Source organism: Sphaerodactylus townsendi, linkage group LG05, assembly GCF_021028975.2.
Source record: "Sphaerodactylus townsendi isolate TG3544 linkage group LG05, MPM_Stown_v2.3, whole genome shotgun sequence".
NCBI lineage: Eukaryota > Metazoa > Chordata > Lepidosauria > Squamata > Sphaerodactylidae > Sphaerodactylus > Sphaerodactylus townsendi.
In genome coordinates, this window is record NC_059429.1 from 62,613,940 (window position 1) to 62,638,639 (window position 24,700).

The window sequence follows — 24,700 nt, forward strand, 5'->3', positions numbered from 1 at the left end:
AATCTGTTTAAACATTGGGATCCTGTTTCATCCAATTGTGCAATTAGTTAAGCACTGCAATGGAGCCAAGAACAGCAAAAAGCTCAAGGATTTGGAAACCACCTCAGATTCTGTTGCTCTATATTTGATAGAAGGCCTTTGCTCAACAGTTACGATTGCCTGCCTGCCAAAGAGTTTCTCTAGCAAATGGTAATGACACATGCAAATAAGTTTTGCCTGTATCCCATGAACATAAAAGTTACAACTACATGATAGTTATAAACTGAAATATAAAGCTGTGTGAAAATCACAAGGTCCCCTTTTTTTAAACACTTCACAAACTCACAACTTTAGGTAAAATTTTCAGCTGAATGATTGTAAAAAAGATTGAGGTGCTGTTAGTGAAAGACAAAACTGCTACCCTTGAAGAGTGTTCAGAAGCTGTGGCTGGTGCAGAACGCTGCAACTAGACTGCTGGTCAGGGCCAGCTATCAGGAGCATATGTCCCCCATATTATAACAATTGTACTGGTTGCCAATCCATTTCTGAGCCTAATTCAAGCTGCTGGCTTTGAAGCCCAAATGACTTGGGACCAGAGTTTCTGGCCATTTTCTCCCAGATGTTCCTTCCCAGGAATTCAGATCACAAGAAAAGGCTCTCTTGACCTTCTGCATGCAAACAAATATTCTATCACCGAGACCTCTGTCTTTGCTGGATTTAACTTCAGCCAGCTCCTTTTAACCATTCCACCAAAGCGTCCAAACAGCTTGCCAGTACAGCTGGGGTGTCATCTGCCTATTGGTGACAACCCAAGTCAAAATTCAGGATCAACCCAGCAAGAGGGTGCATGTAGATATTAAATAGTGTCAGTGAGAGAACTGCCTCATGATGGGATGCTACATACCAAAGAATGGTGAACCAAAGTTCTCTTACTGATTGCCACCCTGTCTCCATCCCTGGAAAAATGAGCACAGCCAATTGACAGATCTCAGAACCAGCAAGATTAGGCAGATTAATGGAGGATAGGTCTACCAATGGCTATTAGTCATGACAGCTAAATGCTCCATGCTCAATACCAGTGTATGCACAGTAACAGCTGATGGGGCTCAAATGAGTAGTAGAGTTATGCATAATTTGTAGACTTTCTAGAAATATGTGGGTGGTGTTTCTATTTCAAAACATGACGCTGTATTAGATTAACTCAAGGTTTGATCCAATGTATGTAAGCCTTTCAGGCATGAAAGTATGACAGCCTATTGGGGTGGTTTTTGGCTAACTGGTATAAACACTTATACTTAAATACGCCCCTAGCCTCTGAGATATAGTTTCAAGGCTTGTTCAAAACTTCCTACTCAACTTTCATGGAAACATGTACTTGACAAGACAGAAAGACATATCTACAGTAGTGAGGGAGAGAGAGAGAGATTTATGACTACAATGACACCCCCTTTCTAATATGACTACCTAAATATCACATAAAACTAAGCATGCAACTTATTTTTATTTTATATAGTTGTCCGGGAGCGGGGGCAGCCCCCTCCCCCTCCCCGGACTTGCTCCCCAGCCCATGGCCGGCGGGCGCTTCTCCTGCAATGTGAGGCACCGCAACACGAGGGGAGGCCCGTCGCCACGTTGTCAAGGGACTAGAGCACCACACGGCACGAGGGGAGTCCCGTCGCCATGAGACCGGAACGGCGCCTCGCTTTCTCCCCAGCAGGGGTAACGAGCAGAGGCCCAGGCTGCGGGGAGAGACACTTCGTTCCTTCGTCAGAGGAACGAAGCGCAGAAAGGTCCCATCGCCGCAGCAACAGGAGAGGGGCCGGGTCGGTCGAACAAGACCAGCTGAGCCCTGTTGGGTTGAGTATGGGAGACGGAAGGGAGCGTGGGAGCGGGGTTTTTAGCCCCAGAGATGGCTGGGGAGGAGATAAAAGGGGAAAAGCACAGGAAGGCTGGGGGAGAGAAGGAGGGAGAGCGTGTGGGAGGAAGGAGGAGGAAGAAAGGGCATGGAGAGACAGGGAAGAGGACGACAGTGGGGGAGTCTAAGTGGAGAAGAGGAGAGGACTGAAGGGGTGAAGGTCTTGGAGGAGAGACGGTGGACGGACGGAGGGGGCAGGAACTGAGAGGGGAGGAGAAGTCAACAGTCCAGAGGCTAGCAGGGGGGCTTCCCTACGCTCCCTCCCTAGCTTTCTGCAGACACTGGGCCAGCTGTGGGCAGCCAAAGCAAACTGTGGCTAAAGTGGCTGTCCCACTTAGTCCACTCCCTGGAGAATGGGAGTGAGGCCGGAGGTTCCAGCATCCGGGCAGGGGAAGGTGGGTTGGCAACAGGGGCCCTGACGGGAACCCCACCCAGGGCGCAGGACAATAGTATTTTATTTCATTCATTTCATTTATTAGATTTCTCTCTGGCCCCTCCCCTTACAGGCTCAGGGCAGTTAACAACATAATAGTTACACAATATAAAATCAGTATACAATATTTTAACATTTTGATTTCCTCAAATTTACAAATTTAGGATTCCAAAGTCCACTGATTTACAAGTTAACTCAAGGTGGCAACACAGTTTAAAAATTTATCTATATATATCATAAATTACCCATATAGATAAGTTTGGTGTCTGTGGGATCGAAGATTACTAAAATAAAATTATCAGAAAGTGATTGCAGTGAAGGGGAAGTCCAAAAGATGGTAAGAATGTTGCTGACTCAACTATATGATAGGAATGTTGCTGACATGATCTCACTCAACAGAGCATTCCATGATGTTGGGGACAGGGCCGAGAAAGTCCTAGCCCTGGTTGAGATGACCTGAATCACCTTTGGGTCAGGACCATGAACTAGTCTTCATTTGCTGATCGTAAAGTCCATCGGGGGTATAGTGACAGTTCTGCGTGTATTTAGGGATTTGTACATTAGTACCAAAACCTTGAACTTGATCTGCTACTTCCTGAGTGACTATCTATGGGAGCTAAACAAGAGCCAGCCACTGCCAGTCTCCTGCCTTTCAAGACTTCCCCCCCCCCCCCATCATCTGGGAGTTCCTGGGTATGGCAAATCTGAGCTATGATTGGAACCATACCCCTCTCCCCAACAGGAGCACAAACAGGAGTACAGGCCATGCCGAGCAGATGGCCCAATAGATAGAAGTTTATTTTAAAAACGCTACACTGTGATTGCATGCTGGGAACATTTGTCGTAGCATGTTTTCTTGACACTGGTACCTGGGTTTCAATCTCAGGTGATGTATGGAGACATCTGTCCATCTATTTTCCACTCAGTCTATCAGAAACAACAAAAGTCAGTGCTCCAATATGGAGGTGAGATGGTATGTAAACTAGGCGGATTGCAGCACTAAGAAAACATCTTTGGCGAAGGGATGATTGAAGAGGGCAAATGAACGTACAGCAAAACTGCAGGAATCACTAGGATCTGTGAATGACCTTTCCATGCTAATTTTCTAAAACAGAGGAACTTTCCCATGCTGCCCCGTCATGGGGGAGAGTACAAACCAGGGGCAGGAAAAGGTAAATTCTTCACGAATGCATGGATTCCATTCTGCAGCAGAATAACGAACAATGGCAGGAAGATTTGGCAGTGCCCAACAGAAGAAAAATGCTGTGCAGGACGTGAAAGCGAATGGCACTACTTCTAAAACGTGGGATATGTCGTAAGCGCACAACAGGCCATAGTCACGTTTCATAAATGGCATCAAAAGACAGAAGACATGTGATTTAAGGCAGTGGTTTTCATCCCATGGATGAGTACCTTCAGATGGGTCATGAGCCCCTATAAAATTACCTTTTTTTACTGCCTCTTGGGAAAACCTAGTACTAGTACTCATGCATTCTGAGCAACAGTGCTGTCTCTCTTCCATGCATGCCAAGAAGAGTAGCAGAAAGTCATTTAGTAGTGGAGTGGATTCCTCCAAATCATCTGACTCTGCCTTATTTCTCACTATGGGAACACTCTCCTGGTGCTCAGTTTGTATTTGGTGTCTCTGAGTGTCATGGTTTACAGGCCTCTGTTCTCATCTTGAAGCCAGTGAGGTCATAATCTGCACCCACAATCTAAATCATGCTTTCAGATCAGTGGATACCAGGTCTGAAACAGTTGAACACCGCTGAGGTAAGGCAGCTTGATTCCCTCTGCTCAAAGCTGTTAGTAAGTATACTGCTGGGAACAGGATAGGATTGAATTACAGCATCCATAGCTAGAAACTAAGGCTGGATGTTCCAGACAAGGAGGATAGAAGCTCTTTAAACAGCATCGGAAGGGATGCCATTTCAAAGCTGAAGTCTCTTTTGCTAACAGAGATACTGCTTGGGTTGACTGCTGAAGAACAGTCTCTGGAGGCATGTGAAACTTACACATATCACTTTACTCCACCAAGACAAAAGTCAGATTTTTCAATGCACACATCTCAAATTACCCTTCAGATTATGTCTCAGATTTAATAACATTTTAAGTTTAATAACAGCCCAGAACTAATAATAATGACCGGAATTAACTTTCCTTACAGTAAATTCAGCATTAAGTGCCCCTTAAGCTATGTTTTATTTCCCATTATTGTGAAATGCAGCTATGCAAAGGATAGATTTTGACTTGCTGAATGAAAATAGTTTCAAATATGCATGCACAGTTCAGAATCTAAAGTCAAAAGCACTAGATTTAAAAACTAGCTAAGTCTGAACCAGCTTTGGAAGCATCAAGCACAGCAGGAATATCATCAGTGACCCCAGCCCCAAAGCCCTAATTGTGAACAGACTGAATCATGGGGAAAAAACCCGTACACCAATAAAATTTGTATGTTAACATGATGAAGACTGGAGAGTGTGTGGCCAAACTTATAAATAGCAGGTGTAGATTTAAAAACAAGTAAATAACCCACCTGTCCCTAGGGGCTATGGCCAACGAACTACAAAACTAAGCAGAGAAGTCAACGTCTAGTCTTGGTTTCATATTTTTTCACCAAAGGGTACTGGAAATGCTCTGGAGACTTCGTTTGGGTTGCTCAAGAGCCTCTCAGCAGAAGTTTGTTTCATTTGCAGTAGTAGAAGTAGAGTTTGGATTTATACTCACCTTTCTCTCTTGTAAGGATAAAGACTCCTTCCTTTCCTCTCCCCTCAACAGATATCTTGTGAGGGCTGAGAGAGTTCTGAGAGAACTGTGACTAGCCCAAGGTCACCCAGCAGGCTTAAGGTGCTGGAGCGGAGAAACAAATCCATTTCACCAGACAAGAGTTTGTGGCTCACATGGAGGAGTGAGGAATTTAACCTGGTTCTCCAGATTAGAGTCTACTGCTCTTAACCACTACAGCAAGCTGTAGTACCACATTAAGCAGACTTATACCATTCTACATTTTTTTTTATATCTGGCCTAGGTTCCCCAGAACTAGCATGTAAATCATACTTTTAATTTCCCCTCCCCGAAAATCAGAAGAATAACAATAACAAAGGATAACCAAACTATAATATGAATTTAGAACAATTCATAGCAGTTTAACTGTCCTGGATTCCTCAATAATGTGGAACTGGAACTATAGTCCCCAGGATTCCATGGTAAAAGGGAAGGTCTACTAATCCTTTTTTAAGTATAGATATGCTCAAAGAGGGGAGCAAAATATAAAGTTCACAAACAGATTTTAAGCAAGTCAGTAAGTTAAATTTCTCAAGACAAAATTCTGATATGGGCACTGGTCCATCACCTCAACTGAGATGAAGTACCAATTGTGCCAGCTGCATGAAGTATGTTCTGGATGATAAACAGTGAGAATAGCTAGAACAGTTGTATAGTGATCCTACAACAAAACTGCTTTCTCTGGTACACTATACAAACCTTAGCAGTCAAGAAGCTACAGAAACAGTTAAAACAGTATGCAGTGGGCAAGCACTTAATTTTCTTTCAAGGCCACAGGTTTTATTTTGATTAAATATGCATTTCTTTTTCTCTATTTTTAAATACTCTGACTTTTTACAATGCCAGAATACGCCTAACTTCGACACACAGCTATGTTACAAGTACAGGAACCAGATAAGAGGGAGAAAAAAAGAACCTTTATTATGGAGGTTTCACCTAGGTCAGCAATTTCTACATGGTGGCACAGCATCCATCTGATATTCATGGGGTAAGTTCCAAGTTATCTTCTAAATAAGGTCAAGGGTACACTAGACTATTATGAACAGAAGATTTGATCTCACCCCATCAGAGCAGCTGAAGCCTCAAATGAATAGAAACTCCCTGACTCAATAAGGATCATGGTGCTCGACCATTCATTTTCTTCCACTCTCTACACAACAACCATCAAAAAAACCCTTTGAAATGAAACTGTAATTAGGACTTGTTTTAACTAACTATAATTATAACTACACCCATCAGTTCAGTGGTTTCGAATAGGCAGTTCACTATTCATGAACAGTTAGAGACCATTGTCAGGTTACTTTCCAAGTACCCAAACAGTACAATATTGACCATTTATACATGCACAGTCTCAAGGACACCCCTACCCCCGCCCCAATGTGTTGTTTCACACAACTCAAATTTACAATTTTAAATGGGCTTTTAAAGAATAAGAACACCATCTATTACCCTATTGCGCAACCAAGAAAAATCCCTGCAGTGTTTACAGCTAAACCCACGAAGACATCCTACATGAAACAGGACAGAAATGTAGCAAAATAGATGAACCAAATGCTCTCTTTCATGAATGATAGATGTCTTAGAAAACTATTTTGAGAAAACAATAATTTTGATAGTCCTGTGCCCTGGGAAGAAAATCACAGCCTGCGCTTCTTCCCATTTGAAAGAATAACCTCATACTGGTATACATGTTTCCTCTTCGTCAAAACCAAACAGAGGTTTATGTTCAGAGGCATTTACATCATTCTGTATCCTGCCAAATATTACTACCTGGAAGAAGTCCTCTTTTCTGCAAATATCCAAAAGTTTATTTTACATCAGAAAAAATACCGATATTTCAGAATGGCAGTTACTAACAGCATGTAGAACATTCACATATAACAACAAACTATCACAAGATACAATCTTGTGCCAATCAAATTCCACAACTATCTCTATGTGCCTAGAAGACAGTTGAGTTTGCTACTTAAAATAGGAACCCATGTCTTTACTTTTGAATATTAGGATAGTTTCAAAAGCAGTTTCATTGCTGTTCATAAGATCGTAATGAGGGGGCGGGGTTTTTTCACAGGGTACTCCCAAGCCTTTTGGCATCCCTAAAGTAGTAATGTTTATTCCAGTCACTGTCTTGAAGGAATTCATCTCCTTGTTCCCCTCAGTGGTGCAAGCAATACAAAATGTTGAGAGGGAAGATTGCCTAGGATTCGAATTTTATAAATCTCTGATGTTTGTTCCCATGGACAAGACTGGCATTGTGCTTGCTCAGGATATCCCCCAAATGGAGCACAATAGGCTAATGGCAACATATTGTCTATAAGAACTCAAGCACTTCGAAGAATCATTTTGTTCAGGAATGTACCATGGCAACAGAAGATTGGTTCAAGATGTTCTCAAACAGCCCAAATTACATACAGATGTACATACATATATGTAGTCAAAATGAATTAAACCAAAAACCAACACACATTTTTTTTAAAAAAAGCAGGAAATAACATTTTACATACCTTGCAGTGACACCTGTTGCTTTCCATGTTAAGAAATCCGGAAGATCAAAGAAGCAGCCTGCCTTTTCCCAGCAAGACTTTCGCAAATTCTGACAAGTTTTTGAAAGACACACATTAAAAACGTTGTTGCAGCACATTATAGTTTTTAAACCATTTTAAATCATATGCAATTATCCAGGGAACAAATCAGTATTTTCCCCCATCATGAACCATTTAACATGTGCTGGACCCACTCAGATTCTGACAGAACAGACACAGGAGCATTCAACCTCATTCGTTCCTTTTTTTAAAACCAAGATGTGTTGCTAACAAGAAAAACAATTGTTTTCCAAAGGACACTTTTACAAGTCATACTGCAACTACTGCAGGATAATTACACAGCCTATATAGTTCTATTACCTTTTTCTTAAAATTTACCACTGTGAATACACCATAGTTGTACTTGTTTCTACTATTTTGTTATACCTGCCACACGTACACGGGTCAGAATACCGCAGGGGTAGCCAGTGTGGTGTCCATGGATGCCATGATGCCCACAGTCACTTTGGCTGATACCGCTAGGCATTTTTAAAAGGTGGGTTTGGCCAGATGGAATCCAGCCTGGTAGAGCTTCTGACTGGTCACTGAAGGTCTGATTGACTAAGCACATTTCTAAAAATCTCTTTTTGGCTGCAGCTACAGCCACAACACAAGGCTCCTCTCCACATGACTGAAGGTAAGCCAAGTGTTTGCAAGGAAATGTTTTTAAAACAATGCGCCAGTTTTAAAAACTATCCTGTTAAGCAGAGCTTCTGCCTGAAATGATTAAGTGTTACTATTAGGATTATGCATAACCTTACTTTCTGATAACAACAAAAGGGCACCAGCGATAGAAAAAAATTACAAACATATAAAGAAGCTGTATCTGCGCATCTATAAATATTAACATTTGTGGATTTTGTTAATTTCATTCAACAAAAGAGGTTTGTTATTAATAACCACAAACAAGTATATATCATTTAAAGTTGTTTATTACACCATCACAGAAGTGTCTATTTACATGAACATGTTTTAATACAATGTATAATTGATTAATAGAAATAACGTGTAAATTGTGATTGTTGCAAGTGTGCACCTGGATTTTATGTGCTGGTAACCTTACTTCCTGACAGTGTGTGGTTTGTTTTACCTTCTGCAGCAAGCAGCCATTTTGTAAGTTGGATCTACCCCATACAGCAGCCATTTAGTGATTGTGCCCACCACCACTCTGTGTCAGAATTCCAAAGGTACTAGCAGGCTCAAAAAGATTGGAGACCCCTGGAATAGCGTTTTCTTTAACTACAGCAACCCTTTAAATACCAGAAAAATATTTCAAATTCTAGAAGAGGCAATACAGAAAACAGCATGAACAGCATTTGAAAGTTCTAGCACAAAAGACCCTAGATTAAACAACTACTGTATTAATATCAACAGAAGAAAATAATGGGACACTTTACCACTGACACTGGATCAAAAATGACAGCTAAAAGTTCTTCACATCATTTTCAATGTCAAATTAATATTGCAGTGCATTGATCAAAAGTCAGTAAATACCTGGGTTATTTTTTATTTTAAAAATATGGTTTTGGTGAAAATATATTCTGCTTTATTTTAGGAAACAGCACTGCTACGACCATATAGTAACAAACCATATACCTTCAAAACAGCTATACAACTATCATTCTTCCAGGAACTTAAAAGGACATGGTGTAGCTTTACCAGAAAGAAACAAAGGCCCATTATACATGGAACACATACCTTGGGGCTCTCACAGAGGGCCAGAAGTGTGGTCCCATGTAACCCATGTCCCCGAGTGCAACTAATCTGGTCATGTGGAAGACAAAAAATCAGCCCCTGACGTGACCAGATGCCTTCCTGCTGCTGGACTAGGAAGAGGTGCAGAGCTTACTCATGAATAAGCGGAGCACGGGAGGGGGGGCACCCAGAGGGTGTTTTGCCTCCAGGCACCATTTGGCCCCTATACACCTCTGATTGTAGCCCTCCCCAAATATAATCCCCCCCAAATAAAAGAGGCCAAGCAGTTCCCTGGGTCACATGCTGCTGAACAGAGAGACCATGTGCTACAGCCGATATTCTCTTCCTCTCCACTCCTCCCCCCACCACCACAGGAGAAGAGAAAGGATTGGTTTAAAATGGAGGCTTGTGTGAAATAAAGTTTTTAAAAGGCCTCCTGATCATCGGGGAAGGTGGAAGTAGAGCAGGGAAGGTGGGTGGAGCCAAAAAGAGACCCTGCTTATATTATACTTTGGAAGAGACTTTTCTGTTATTATTATATTGAGATAGTCACATTGAAGCAGGAAGGAGCTGACAACATGGAAGGGGACAAGGGGAAACGCCATGGACAGCAGGGTGAAGCTGTGGGTAGAGGGAAGATGTTTGAGGCAAAGCTGTGCTCATTGGCAAATCTGCCTGCTCTGCCAGCAAAGCAAATCAAAAGCCGCACTGAAAGTGGTTCCGCTTGCCATGAAAAAATGGAAAGTGAAAGCAGGGCTCCAGGAAATATGTCCATACAAGAAATCTTGCTGCAACCGTCAGTCACCCCCATGGCACAGCAAAGACCAAATTCAGGAAGATTCAGGATGAAAGTGCTTTGGGTGAGGAACAGTTAACAAACCCTGGTAAAGAGCCAGAGAACAGCCTATTCCGGTTTCTCTTTATGTACAAGAACAGAGCAGCTCAAACAGTCAAGTCTGTGCTTTAATTATTAGCAAGCAGGGTAGGACTGAAGAGAAATCACTGGCAACAGTATGCCCCTTCTATGATGATTTAGTGTCAATGAGAACAGATTGGGAGGGGGGTGTCAATATTAATCATATAATCCTAAACAAACCCTACTATTCAGTGAAGAGAAAAATATATAGTCATTGGTTTTAATTTTATTACTGTAGAAATCTACAAGAACCACAATGAAATGACCCAGAAATATAAAGAAGTATCCATGTGATTCATTTTGGTTGTTACTGTGATTTGTCATCACTGACTCATACAAAGTATATGAGGCTCTGCTATGAGCTTCCACACTAGGACAATAACCCCCATGTATTCAGTGCTAATTATAATTCACTATTATATCTGCACTACCCCCACGCAATTAACAAATACACTGAAATCACATGGACAGGCCCCCAAAAAATATTCAATGCAGCAATTCATCTCCTGCAATTCATACCCCCACAGCCAAAGGCAAAGAAAATTAGTTGAGTCACTCATTTTTCAGGGGACCTCAGGGCTTCTTCCTCCCATGTTCTCTCACTCTACCAGATTCTACCCACACTATAATTCACAAAAGCCTCATCAAGGCAGCTGTTGCTGAGACAGTGGTCAACATCACACTACAGCTGGAAACACTGCCATGCTGCTTACACTCTGCCCAGTTATTAGCAACATTTTCTGAGCTTCATTTTCAGAAGTAAAAAGCAGGAGTGGCAATCCTTAGTGGTTTTTACATTTTTCTTTGACACTTTTTTAATGGGGGCAGGGACCAGCAGAGACACGAAGCCAGACTTAGTACTCTGAAGTCTAGCTACACACTGGTTCCAGACTACAGTTCCACTAAAGTCATAAGGGCATCAAAACAGCAATTTTAACACTGCAAAGCAAAGAATTTAAAAAATGATGTTTGCAAACCCATGTCGATACACTCTCATATGTAAAAGGGGCAACAAAGAAACAAAGTAGAACAACTAAACCAGTAGCCAGATCTACTGCCAGCAGCCATCAGCTCCAAAGTGCAAGTATACAGCCATAATGCTATCCTTTTGACTTACATGAAACAGCTATAGTAAATATATTTTTACAAGCTGGCACCTGGAAAGATTTGCCAGGAGCTTTTCATTTTCCATTCTCCCATAAAAATGAAAGCTTTTTTATTTTACAAAATTTATACCCTGCCTTTCTGCCCTCAAAAGGACCACCAAGGCAACAACAACCCCCAAATCATTAAAACCAACAAGAAACATACTGTTAAAACAAATTAAAACCAGAGATAAAATATAAACATAAAAAGAAAATTTAAAAACTTCTAACTTCAATTACAGTCACAGACCAGCAATATGAAAACAATACATAGAACCTATGTAAAAAGGTCAAACAGCCAATGATAAAAAAAAATATAGAAACAGCAGCAACAAAAGGAATACAAATGCAAATAAATATTACCCTTTTCAAAGTGAGGAACTTGCACACTTATTTAACACAAGACTACATTTTTATATACAGAGGAACAAAAGTTTGCCTCAGGATATGAAATATTGGGCTCCTTATCCTCAAGCAAAATTCTGGACAAAAATACTCTGTATCAGGTACATGGGTTAAGTGTCTAAAGTGATATAACAGGGATGTAATTAGTTGGTTCCTCTCAATAGTATAAAATTTACAGTGGAGTAATATATGCGTAATTGTATGTCCTTTGTATTGCAGAGGCAGAGACAAGACTCCAGCAGTATATTTTGAAACCTATCAGATAGTACAGTTGAGGGAAAGGCATCAAAGTGAGCTCTAGATAAAGCCCAACAAAGTTTAGGCAGGATGATGGAAGATAAATAGGGTGCAGAAGATGTTCCTCTCCATGTTTTTAAGTCCTGTGTAGTGGTGGGAGGAGTGCAGACTCAGTCTGAGATCCAATGTCCCTGAGCCATTCAAAGAGCAAAGTCTTAGCTTTATATTGACCCTTTTACACCGTTTTAAACCATTTTACACCGTTTTCACACCGCTGTTTTTGGCCCAGGAGGAATCCGCCTAAGCTTTTGAATTGCCCTAGTATGCCACTGCAGACTGAGCCATCTCTGCGGGACAATTCAGCATCCCCCACTGAATTTTCCGGCACCTTCTAGCAGAAGTCTAATTGGGAGAATGGGCAACATGCTGCAGAATGAGCCATCTCTTCCAGAAAACTGAGACTTCCTCAGCTCCTGCCTCCACCTTCTTTCTTTTTGCCACTTGGGAGGCCTGCCTCCCTCACTCCCACCCCAGATTCAGACCTGTATATTCATCAGGTAACCCTGAATGTTTCCACTTCTCAATTTAATTTCAAACAGAAACTATCAGAATTGTGATGTGCAATCATTTTAATTATATAAGTGCCAAATAAGTCAATAAATCATGAAGATTTACACATCCCACCTTGGGTCTTGAGAGTCTCAGGAGAAAAGCAAGAGTATAAATAGTTTAAATAAAGTAAAGGCCAATTCCACACAGAATAATAGGTTACATAAATTATTTTTGAATTCGGGTCTATTTTATTGTTTTTGTCTTTCGCATAGGTACACATTTTTCATGAAGAAAACAATCAATTTTCTTTCTGCCCCTTTGAACAAACCTGCTTTTTTTTACAATGCAGCATGCAGGTGCAAACATTCCTGCATTCTGATTTACTGTTCCATCACCACAGCCCCCCTCCGTCTGCTCCCACCCCCTGCTAAGGTAATGCTTCAAATTGGTGGAGAATCTACAGTAACCCCAGGAGCCTAAGCACAACCTCCCACTCCCATTTCTACAATGGGATACTGAATACAGATACTGAATACAGATATTTAAAAATCCTTCTCAGCAATGTGAAAAGATCTCTGAGCAGTAAAACCTACATTCTCTATATATACCAGAGGCAGAAAAGGATGGCAAAAGTTAGGGACAACAAATCCATATAAGAAGATCTTGAAGGAAACAATGATTTCCAGTGAATTTGTAAAATGAAGCTCCACAGACAACACAGTCAGAAGCCGAAGATCCCTTACAAGCCTATCTCTACTCTTTCATTCAGTGTTCTACTGTTCATCGAATTTTTCATCCCTTTCTTCTCACTCAGAAAAAGAGTCTACTAATACAACTTCCAAAAACATTATGTTAAATAATCCCACCATTAAAATAATTGAAACAATCAGTAAGTATAGTTTTCAGTTACTACTAAACAACAATAAGGCTCATACTAAGTTTTTTGAGACCATTGTTTTCCAATACACCTTTCCAGATGATTTGCCTCAGCCTTCAGGGAGAAACTCTGATCTGAAAGGGGCTATAAAGAAGATGTCCTAACTGACAGTTATATAGCTGATCATTCAAAATTTGCCCTCAGTACAAGAATTTTTAAAAAGATAATCTCAGAGGCCTTTATTTGGCTGACATGTCAGCATACAATCTTAGAAGGGCATTCACTTCACTGCATTTCCAGACTATACCCATAGAGTTACTCACAGGCTGATATCTATATCTATATATCTATATATCTGTTTTGGGGAAAGGGGTTTTTTTTTATACCAACAACCCAAGATATGTGCTACCATTCCAGAAAACCACTTTACTGTCTTGGGCCATTGATTTCCAAATATTCCTTCAGGTCAAAAATGTCATTATTGCCTAATAGGTACTACACATGCAAAAAACAGGGCAAACATTTTCAATTCAAGTCCGTAGGACTTTCAAGCTAGTAAAGTAATCCTTTTTGCCAAAAAGCTATCATGGGGAAAGCCGACAGGAGCTGAGGTGACTTCGGTTCGGAATACAGTATCTATGGGGATGCAGACAGAGAGGGAGGTTTTTCTAAATCAACCACATACAAGCGAGGAACATAGCAATGTGCATGTGACAAGGGATAGTGTCTACAAAAGACTTGAGGGTAAAGCACATAAATCCCAGGTTAAGGACAGAGACAGGGTATACAGGTGTCTCTATGCTAATAGTAGAAGCATTCGACCTAAAATGGGGGAGCTAGAGTACAGAGTTTTGAAGGAGGACTTTGATATAGTGGGCATTACAGAGACATGGTGGAATGAGGAGAACCAGTGGGATGCTGTTATACCAGGCTACAGGCTCTGTAGGAAGGATAGGACAGGGCACATTGGGGGTGGAGTTGCCCTTTACATCAAAGAGAGCATAGTATCACATAAAATAGACAATGCAAGGGGAGCTGGTTCCCCTACAGAATCACTGTGGATATCAATACCAGGTGTGAAGGACAGTTTAATATTAGGAATATATTATCGTCCCCCCCGACCAAAGTGCACAAGAGGATTCTGAGATGGAAAAAGAAATTAGAGAGGCCAACAAAAGCAAAAATGTAGTGGTAATGGGTGATTTTAACTATCCCCATATAAACTGGAAAAATGCATGTTCAGGTCATAGTAAGGAGAGAGCATTCCTGGATATGCTAAATGACTGTGGCTTAGAGCAGATGGTTGTGGAACCAACCAGGGGAGAGGTGATCCTAGATCTAATTCTATGTGGGACCCAGGACCTGGTGCAGGAAGTCAGTATTGTTGAGCCGATAGGGAACAGCGACCACAATGCTGTCAGATTCAGTATCTCAGCATGCGAACAAGTGGCAACTACTAATGTAGTTACATTCGCCTTCAGAAAGGGAAATTTCTCAAAGATGAGGGGGATAGTGCGCAGGAAGCTGAAAGGGAAAATCAAGAGAGTCAAAACTGTCCAGGATGCTTGGAGGTTATTTAAAAACACAGTAATAAAAGCTCAGCTGGAATGTGTTCCGCAGGTTAGAAAAGGCAGCATCCAGTCCAAAAGAAAGCCACCATGGCTAACAAGAGAGGTTGAGGAAATTATCAGAAAAAAGAAAATGTCTTTTAGAAAATGGAAGTCCAGTTTGGCTGATGAAGAATATGAGAGGGAACACAAATGGTGGCAAAAGAGAAGCAAGTTAGCTGTAAGGGAGGCAAAAAAGGATTATGAGGAACGCGATGGCTGCGAACATCAAGACCAGCAACAAACAGTTCTTCAAGCACGCCAAAAGCAGGAAGCCAGCAAGGGAAGCGGTAGGCCCAAGTTAGATGACAAAGGAACAAAGGGTGTGCTAAAAGATGACAGGAGATTGCAGAGAAGTTGAATGAATTATTTGCATCTGTCTTCACTCAAGAGGAGGTGAGGAACATTCCTGCACCTGGAACCAAGCTTCTTAGGAGGCTTAATCCGAGGAACTAGCGAAGATAGTGGTAGACAAGGAAGAAGTTCTGGCAGCCACTGATAAACTAAATGTTACCAAATCCCCTGGCCCAGATTGCATTCACCCAAGAGTTCTTAAAGAGCTCAAGCATGAAATTGCTGATCTTCTCACTTTAATATGCAACTTATCCCTGAAATCAGGCTCCATCCCTGAAGACTGGAAGATGGCCAATGTCACACCAATCTTTAAAAAAAGGATCTAGGGGGGACCCGGGAAATTACAGGCCAGTCAGTTTGACATCTGTTCCTGGTAAATTAGTAGAATCTATCATTAAAGATAAAATTATAAAACATGTAGAAAAACAAGACCTGCTGAGAAAGAGTCAGCATGGCTTTTGCAGAGGCAAATCCTGTCTTACAAACTTACTAGAGTTATTTGAGGGTGTAAACAGGCATGTGGACAGGGGTGAACCGGTGGACATTGTCTACTTGGATTTCCAAAAGGCTTTTGACAAAGTTCCTCACCAAAGACTGTTGAGAAAACTCAGCAATGAAGGAATAAGAGGGGAAGTCCTCCTATGGATTAAAAACTGGTTGAGAAACAGGAAACAAAGAGTGGGTGTAAATGGGAAGTTCTCACAATGGAGAGATGTCGGGAGTGGTGTCCCCCAAGGATCCGTTTTGGGACCAGTGCTCTTTAACCTATTCATAAATGACCTGGAAGTAGGGGTGGGTAGCGTGGTGGCCAAGTTTGCAGATGATACCAAATTATGTAGGGTAGTGAGAACCACAAAGGATTGCGAAGAGCTCCAAGCGGACCTTGATAAATTAGGTGAGTGGGCGCAGAAATGGCAAATGCAGTTCAATGTAGCAAAATGTAAAGTGATGCACATAGGGGCAAAAAATCCAAACTTCACATACACGCTACAGGGGTCAGTGCTATCAGTCACAGACCAGGAAAGGGATTTAGGCGTCTTAGTTGATAGTTCCATGGGAATGTCAACTCAATGCATGGCAGCTGTAAAAAAGGCAAACTCTATGCTGGGGATCATTAGAAAAGGAATTGATAATAAAACTGCAAAGATTGTCATGCCCTTATATAAAGCAGTGGTGCGACCGCACTTGGCATACTGTGTCCAGTTCTGGTAGCCGCATCTCAAAAAGGATATTGAGGAGATAGAAAAAGTGCAGAGAAGGGCAACAAGGATGATTGAGGGACTGGAGCACCTTCCCTATGAGGAGAGGCTGCAGCGTTTGGGACTCTTTAGTTTGGAGAGGAGGCGGCTGAGGGGGGATATGATTGAAGTCTACAAAATTATGCATGGGGTAGAAAATGTTGACAGAGAGAAATTTTTCTCTCTTTCTCACAATACTAGAACCAGGGGGCATCCATTGAAAATGCTGGGGGGAAGAATTAGAACTAATAAAAGGAAACACTTCTTCACGCAACGTGTGATTGGTGTTTGGAATATGCTGCCACAGGAGGTGGTGATGGCCACTAACCTGGAGAGCTTTAAAAGGGGCTTGGACAGATTTATGGAGGAGAAGTCGATTTATGGCTACCAATCTTGATCCTCCTTGATCTGAGGTTGCAAATGCCTCAACAGACCAGGTAATTGGGAGCAACAGCCGCAGAAGGCCATTGCGTTCACATCCTACATGTGAGCTCCCCAAGGCACCTGGTGGGCCACTGCGAGTAGCAGAGAGCTGGACTAGATGGACTTTGGTCTGATCCAGCTGGCTTGTTCTTATGTTCTTATGTTCTTAAACATATATTCCAAACTGCTAGGAAGGGAAAACCTCCCTACCCCAACCATTATTTTTTGTATCAAGCAGTTGGGAGACAGAATACATGCTGCAAAACTTTCAGTTAACTACTCTAAAACTCTCTGTTAACTACTCTATATTCACAACATAAATCTTGGCAAGTCAAGGAGATCTTATTTCTTCACACCCACTTATTTCCCTATTTAGCCACATTTGTCCAACTGGGGCTATGAGACTAAACATTTTTGTTGGCAAACTCTACTTGCTGATGTTTCTAACTCCCATTATTTCAAAAATTATGAAACCCAACCTTTTCCTAAAACTATTAAAATAATTAGAAGACCACTGAAGTAAACAGGAGTGTGAGTGAATATTCATATTTCCTGACATGATCCACAAACAATGCTAATTACCCCCCAATTAATATGAATCTGTCACTACCTACTTCTGCCCGTTAACTTTCTTGACCTTCTCCAGATTGCACCTTTATGAAGAGAGTCAAGAAAAGAGACTCCAGCTGTTGTAAGCTGACAGAGAGTAATTTACATTTGGCCTTCATTAACAGATAGAAAGCATCGAGACCAAACGTATGAGCCAGACTGGTGGAGGTTATAAAAAATTCAAGTGGCACACATTTTTGCCTTTCATCTGACAGTTAGTATTAAGAAGCTATATATCAACCTGAGCCACATAAAATATAACCTAAACAGAGGGCATAAGAATGTGACTTTGAGCAGAGTTCCTACTTTTTTGCTCAAGGGTTACTTAAGCAAAAAAAAAGGGACAGATGAAACAGGACAGCTGTTTCATCAGATTTGATGAAAAGTTGATTACTTTACTAGAACAAGTGAGAACACAGAGATGGAGGGAACTTTGTACTTGTAACAGAGCAGAAAAGTGTGTTATGAATTTTTAAAAATAAGCACCCACAATACCCTCACTGTTACTTACACTTTCTCATCAGCACTGATGTATACTTTTGGATATGTAGATAAAAAAATGGTTTAATGTACTTTAAGAGGTCATTTTACTTCAGAAACTGAATCCACCTAAACAGCTTTCTAACTCGCTAACACCGTGGTGGCAAACCTTTGGCACTCCAGATGTTATGGACTGCAATTCCCATCAGCCCCTTCCAGAATGGTCAGTTGGCCATGCTGGCAGGGGCTGATGGGAATTGTAGTCCATAACATCTGGAGTGCCAAAGGTTCGCCACCACTGCGCTAACAAATCTACAGCTAGTAAGATTAATCTAAATTCTCGGCAATATATCCTAGCACCCTACATTCTGGCACTGTAAATGTCTTCCTAACATTCAGTGTAAACCTTTGGGCTGTTGTTTGTCCCACTGTTGCCTTGTCTTATGCATAAGGAAAGCAGTTTATCCTTGTTGTCTTTAGGGTAATCATTCATGCACTTGCAAATTCTAGTCTTTCATTATCTTTTCTTCTTTTAAAATCAAGCACAAAAATAGAACAAAATCTCAACTATAACCAAGAGAAAGTGGATCCCCACAATGAAACTGTGGCACTAACAGGACTTAAATTGGTCTCCACACCAACTGTACCATACTGTCCTTCACTGTGGCTACTTTCACGCAAGTTAGATAATGCACTTTTGCATCTTTGCAGGTGCAATGAATGAAATGCCAATATGAAGACTGCTTCAGACACTGAATAGTAGATTGCCTTCATCACACATGCATCTGAAAACACATTCTACTTATAAATGTATAATTTATTATTGTGACAAAAGAAAAAATATAATTACTCCTTTAAAATGCATTAAGTGAAGTTGCTCTCAAACATCTTGTCATTGAACACCTGGAATGAGTCAGAACATCAAGAAGAGAGAAAGGACAAAATTAATGAACTATTGCTGCTGACTATATCTCATCTTCAGACAGACATACTGTCTGATCCTTCAAACATTATACCTTTTTGCAGGACATCAAAAATTGCATGAATCTGATCTGAAGTGTGCGCCCCAGTGTTCCCTATGCTGGCTACTAGGATATGAAATTCTAGCATGTTCATAAATGAAACCTTCTTTTATTACCGAATATTGGAATTTTTCCCTTTTCTATCAAACAAGCAAACCATCACTAGAGCCAACTATTAGGAAATCTAGCAAAACAGAACACAGAACTATCACCAGTTGGAAAGTGGTATGATTGGAGTGCGAGACATACAGAGTGTCCACAGGGCCTGTAAAACAGACCTGTTCCGCAAGGCATTTGGCCAGCCAGGGTAACATTGAATATTCGCTATAAATTAATATCTGGCCTCCCATGAGTGCAAGGAAGGAAAGGAGGGGGAAAAAAGAAAAGTTTTCTGATACCATCAACAAATTATGGTTCTTTTAACTTTGTGGGGGTGGAATGTTGAGCTGTTTTAATGTATATATTTGTTGTGAACTGCCCTGAGCCCCTTGGGGGAGGGGGGTAAATAAATAAATAAATGATCAGCACCTCATCCACATATAAAAGCTGGCAAATAACTACCACAGTCATGTTTGTATACAGATATAAAATTTCTTTACTTAGCAAATCATGTAGGCATGACCTCATTTTCCTGAAACTTAATAAATAATATGCCAGGCTTGCCAGCTCAGAACAAAGGCTTATACAAAACCACTGGAGAAGTCAGAACATTTTACATCATCACTGAAGGGAAAATTGAGCACAACTAAAGACCACAGTAGCTGGTGAGGCAGAAGGGCAAAAGAAGGCTTTGTGTGATCCAAATGCCTTTCTCTATTTGTGCTTGTGTCTTGCAGGTGAACAGTTAACTGGGCCACACTGATTGCCCATTGTTTAAAAAGCCTATGTCTCATTAGAGGTGCAAGTCTCTTGGCTCAAGGGCACAAGAGCTCTCAGTCTGAGGTTCCCAGCCATGAGCAGTCAGAAGTCTAGCCAGGACCAACAGTTCAGTTGGTAGAGAACCAATAGAGAGCTCTGGTGGAAATTGCTTCTGATTGACCTTCGAGTCTAATGGGGATTCCAGTGAGGAACTATGGCATCTCCAAAAGAATGGAGAAATTCCACAGCTGATATCACTGGCCGGACACCAAATCCTGGTCAATGTAATCTTCCTGGATGGAAAAGAGATCACGAGATAACCCATTTCTGCTCTGTACAGCTGGACCTTTTTTAGGTCAGCTTGGGAGCTGAGCAACCAGGAGGCCTGGGAATTACACTTATGATCACTATTGGAGTGCAGCTGATATGGACATTAAGCCTTGCCACCCTCATTTCTTAATCATTTGAGAATATAATTAATTCTATGGACAAAGAGGGATTTTCTCCATGGCAAAGATAAGATTTCTTATGGTAAGCTAAACCCTTTTTTGGAACTACAAAAATAAAAAGGCACTTTAAGGACTTAATAATTTAAAAACTTGCTGCAAAAAAGCTTAACAAAGAGAAGATTTAAGAAAAATTAAAAACAAAAACAGGGATACCTTATCTACTGTTGAAGGCTTTCACGGCCGGATTCAACTGGTTGTTGTGGGTTTTCCAGGCTGTGTGGCTGTGGCCTGGTAGATCTTGTTCCTAACATTTTGCCTGCATCTGTGGCTGGCATCTTCAGAGGTGTATCATAGAAAGAAGTCTGTTACATACTGTGTCCACTGGTATTACAAGTACTTTTAGGATGAAATTGTATTACCGTTACAAAATACAATCAATTCTATTTCACAGGGATGTAAGATGCTAGAGTTAATAGAAAAAATAGAGGGTTTTCTTTTTGTAAATATAGAATAAGTATTACATTTGTGATTTTACTTTCATTTGTCTGAGAAAAAATTGGCAATTTTACACACACACACACACTCACACATACATATATAATCTTTTTACCTTTTTTGGATAATAATTTTTTCTCACATGAAGAAACAAACAGAACACATATAGATGCCAACAACAGAAACAAAAAAACCAAGTTAAAACACAACAAAATACAACCCATTACACACCCTATACTGACCTCTGGCTTCTCATCTTTAATGGAAAGTTAACTCTAGAATCACACATATAATTTAAAAAATAGTTCAGTTATTTTTTGTTTTAATAATATTCCAATACGTTCTGCTGCTTTCTTTTAGATTTCAAACTCTGCTATTGCTTCTCTATTTGAATACATTTTCAAAAGATATTCCATAAAAGTTTTCCAGTTTTCTGAAAAGTTGTCCATACTATTGTCCCTTAATAGAGATGTCAACTTTGCTGCTTCTGAATATTCTGTGACTTTCAAAATCCAGATCTCCTTTATTGTAATTTTATTGTCTCTCCATTTGTGTGCATAAAGAATTCTTGCTGCAGTATTCATACACATAAAGAACGCTCTGTATTTGGAATATCATCTCCCATAAGTCTCAACAAAAAAGTCACAGGTTTTTCACAATTGTTTTCTTCAGAATCTTTTGCATTTCTTTAAATATCACATCACAAAAGATTTTAGCTCCTTCACACATCCACCACATGTGAAAGAAAAACACTTGTTTTTGGCATTGTTGTTGGCATTTCTAACATCTGTTAGACATACATTCAAACATCTTTCCCAATTTTTTTGGCACCAAATACCATCTATACATCATTTTATTTAAAAAATTATTCAAGTTATAACATGCTGTAAATTTTAAATCTTTCTTCCAGTTTGTCCACTGTTCCATCTGCATGTTTCCACCAACATTTCTAGCCCATTTCATCAGTCTGGGTCTTCATACCTTTGTACCCGCCTCTCCCATTGTGTCCCCCAAGGAGCCTACATTCCAGTGCACAAGACCTCCTCATGGTCTCCAGCCCAAAATCAGTCCAGCTATCTTCAACCAGGGCTTTCTCGGTTGTGGTCCATGCCTGGTGGAACACTCTGCCTAAGAAAATTAGGGCCCTATAAGATCTCTTCCAATTTCACACAACCTGCAGGATGGATTTGTTGCACTAGGCTTACAGTTGAGGAAACAATGGTTAAATTCCTTCTCTATTAATAATCTGGGATTGGTTGGACACTGGTACTGAAGATACTGCCTCTGTTGCTTCTCCGACCCGCATCTCCCAATTGTTTTCTCCTGACTATGATGTGTGCCTGCCAGGTTTCTTGCTTTATGGAGTTTTAAATTGTAATTTTTTTGCATTTTTTGCAGTGTTTTTAACTTGCTCTTATTGTATTTACTGTATTTTATTATAAACTGAAAGGAACTTTATTAATTGCTGTTACACGTTCTGAGCTCCACTTTGCAGTGAGAGGGTGGGAAATAAATTGAAATAAATAAAAATAAAAACAAAGGTTACAAGACATAAAAAAATCAAAACTTCTTGATAATCAGTCCATAATCTATTACATTTTTCAAATAAACTCACTTCTTTCAACCACAGCAACTTAGGTGGCTGCATCTCAACAGACATCACACCACCAACACAGGACAAGACACTGTGCCGAGTCCCATTAATGCGTGCTACTTGATCAGATGCCCGATGGTCCATCCACAAGATGATATTTCTGTTGCAGTCTCCTTAAAAGATCAGATCAAATCCAGATGTAAAAATCATCATGAAAAATTTATCTGATTGTATTCATGTTTTTCATGTTTACTGCTCCCTTTCTTCATTTACTCTAGTTATGCCAATTGGGCAAAACTATTCAAATCTGCATCAATGCACACTTGAGGCAAAATCTAGTGGCATCAACTTTAATTCTTGTCTCATGAGAATATTTAAAGAACTTTAAACCAAAGCAAACATTTGGCATAAAAGGGTCAGTCCCTTATTGGTTTCATTCTTTTTTATTGGCAGGAATGAGCTCTCATAGGAGAATCAGTCAGCTAGTTGTGGCTTGATGTGTGAGGAGCCACAAGGGTTTATTGCAGTGATTTCCAACTAGGGTTCTGTGGTACCCTGGGGTGCCATGAGCATGTCGCAGGGGTACCGCGGCAACGCTACCGGCCCCTCCTCACTTTTGTGGTGTCTCCCACCGGCGCCAGCAAGGACATGAAGCTGGCTCAGGGGGCAGGGCCTGCCACAAGGTCAGCAGCCACTCCTCCCCCGCAGTGCTTCCCTTCACTCTGGGAGGGGAAGGTGGAGGCGGTGCAAGCAGGGGCACTGGGAGGGGAAGGTGGGAGGGGATGGCAGGGATACCATGAGATATAAAAAGTGAAGTCAAGGGTACCGTGATGTCGAAAAGGTTGGGAAACACTGGTTTATTGTATACTTGACGTTTTATTTCCTTTATGTTTTTGGCCAAGATCATTTGGAGCAGATGTCAACAACATGCAACCAATACCCATCTCTACAGATTTGAGGGAGTGTTGGATTGGAATTAATCTGGAATTTCTTCTAGCATTCCAAACTTTTATGGTACAGTTTTTAATGTTCATTGTTACCTGTTATGAACATTTGATTGTTTTTATAGTAGTCTTTTTTAAAGCTTGCGAGTCCTACCTTCAGAGTTGACTGCCAAAGGGTGGAAATTATTATCCAAGACAACAAGGGAACAGGTAGCGTCAAAACCAACTCCATGAATCTGTCCAATATCTATCCCTTGGATAACTTTCTAGGAAAACACAAGAAAAAAGTATTCAGGTTGAAACCATAGAAAGGCACATATAGCAATCAACTCACATTCAAATACTGATATCTACAGAGGCTTAAAAATGAACAGGACAGAAGCACAAAGGCACTGATTTTTTTTAACAAATTTCCATTTAACTATGTTACATATAGGTGAGAATTCAACAGTTTATGTAAACAATATATGCAATATAAATGCCTTACACTAGAAGGAATTGCTAGACTTTCTCGCTCAGTGCTGCCTACTCTGACAGTAGTTCTACACAGACTCAGAGAAAGTAACTACTATACTCCTTTGTGCTGGAGGACCAGCCTCTTGGGGGCATGCCAAGGGCTTTTCATCCACCAATTCCTGCATGTCCTGGTGGGGATTTCTAGTGTACCAACCAATGATGCAAAACCTAACAGCTGCCACCATCTAAACTTCACTTGATGAAGGTTAGTGTATTGTGTACTGATTTTTAACTATGGGATTCATCTGTGTATTTTTTTCACTTGTTTCTGTGAACAACCAATTGAAATAGAAACAAGTTCTTATGTTCTTATGTTAACTCCCCCATTACATGCTGGATCAGACTAGAGTCCATCTAGTCCAGCACTCTGCTACTCGCAGTGGCCCACCAAGTGCTTTTGGGAGCTCACGTGCAGGATGTAAAAGCAATGGCCTTCTGCTGCTGCTGCTCCTGAGCACCTGGTCTGCTAAGGCATTTGCAATCTGAGATCAAGGAGGATCAAGATTGGTAGCCATAGATCGACTTCTCCTCCATAAATCTGTCCAAGCCCTTTTTAAAGCTATCCAGGTTAGTGGCCATCACCACCTCCTG

General features: G+C 40.8%; 1 protein-coding gene across 5 annotated transcripts in view; it reads right to left on the reverse strand.

The window, feature by feature from the left end:
* The window catches only part of FGGY (FGGY carbohydrate kinase domain containing), a 176,410-nt gene that overhangs the window by 131,414 nt on the left and 20,296 nt on the right, over positions 1–24,700 (reverse strand). For 4 of the 5 annotated variants that reach the window (XM_048496640.1, XM_048496639.1, XM_048496637.1 and 1 more), the window contains exons 3-5: positions 23,748–23,859; positions 22,671–22,822; positions 7,616–7,704 (exon numbers count right to left, since the gene is read on the reverse strand). In XM_048496640.1, coding sequence (XP_048352597.1) covers positions 7,616–7,704; positions 22,671–22,822; positions 23,748–23,859 — 353 coding nt within the window. Of the gene's footprint in view, positions 1–7,615; positions 7,705–22,670; positions 22,823–23,747; positions 23,860–24,700 lie in introns of those variants that run through there. The other variant, XM_048496641.1, reaches the window with a different exon arrangement.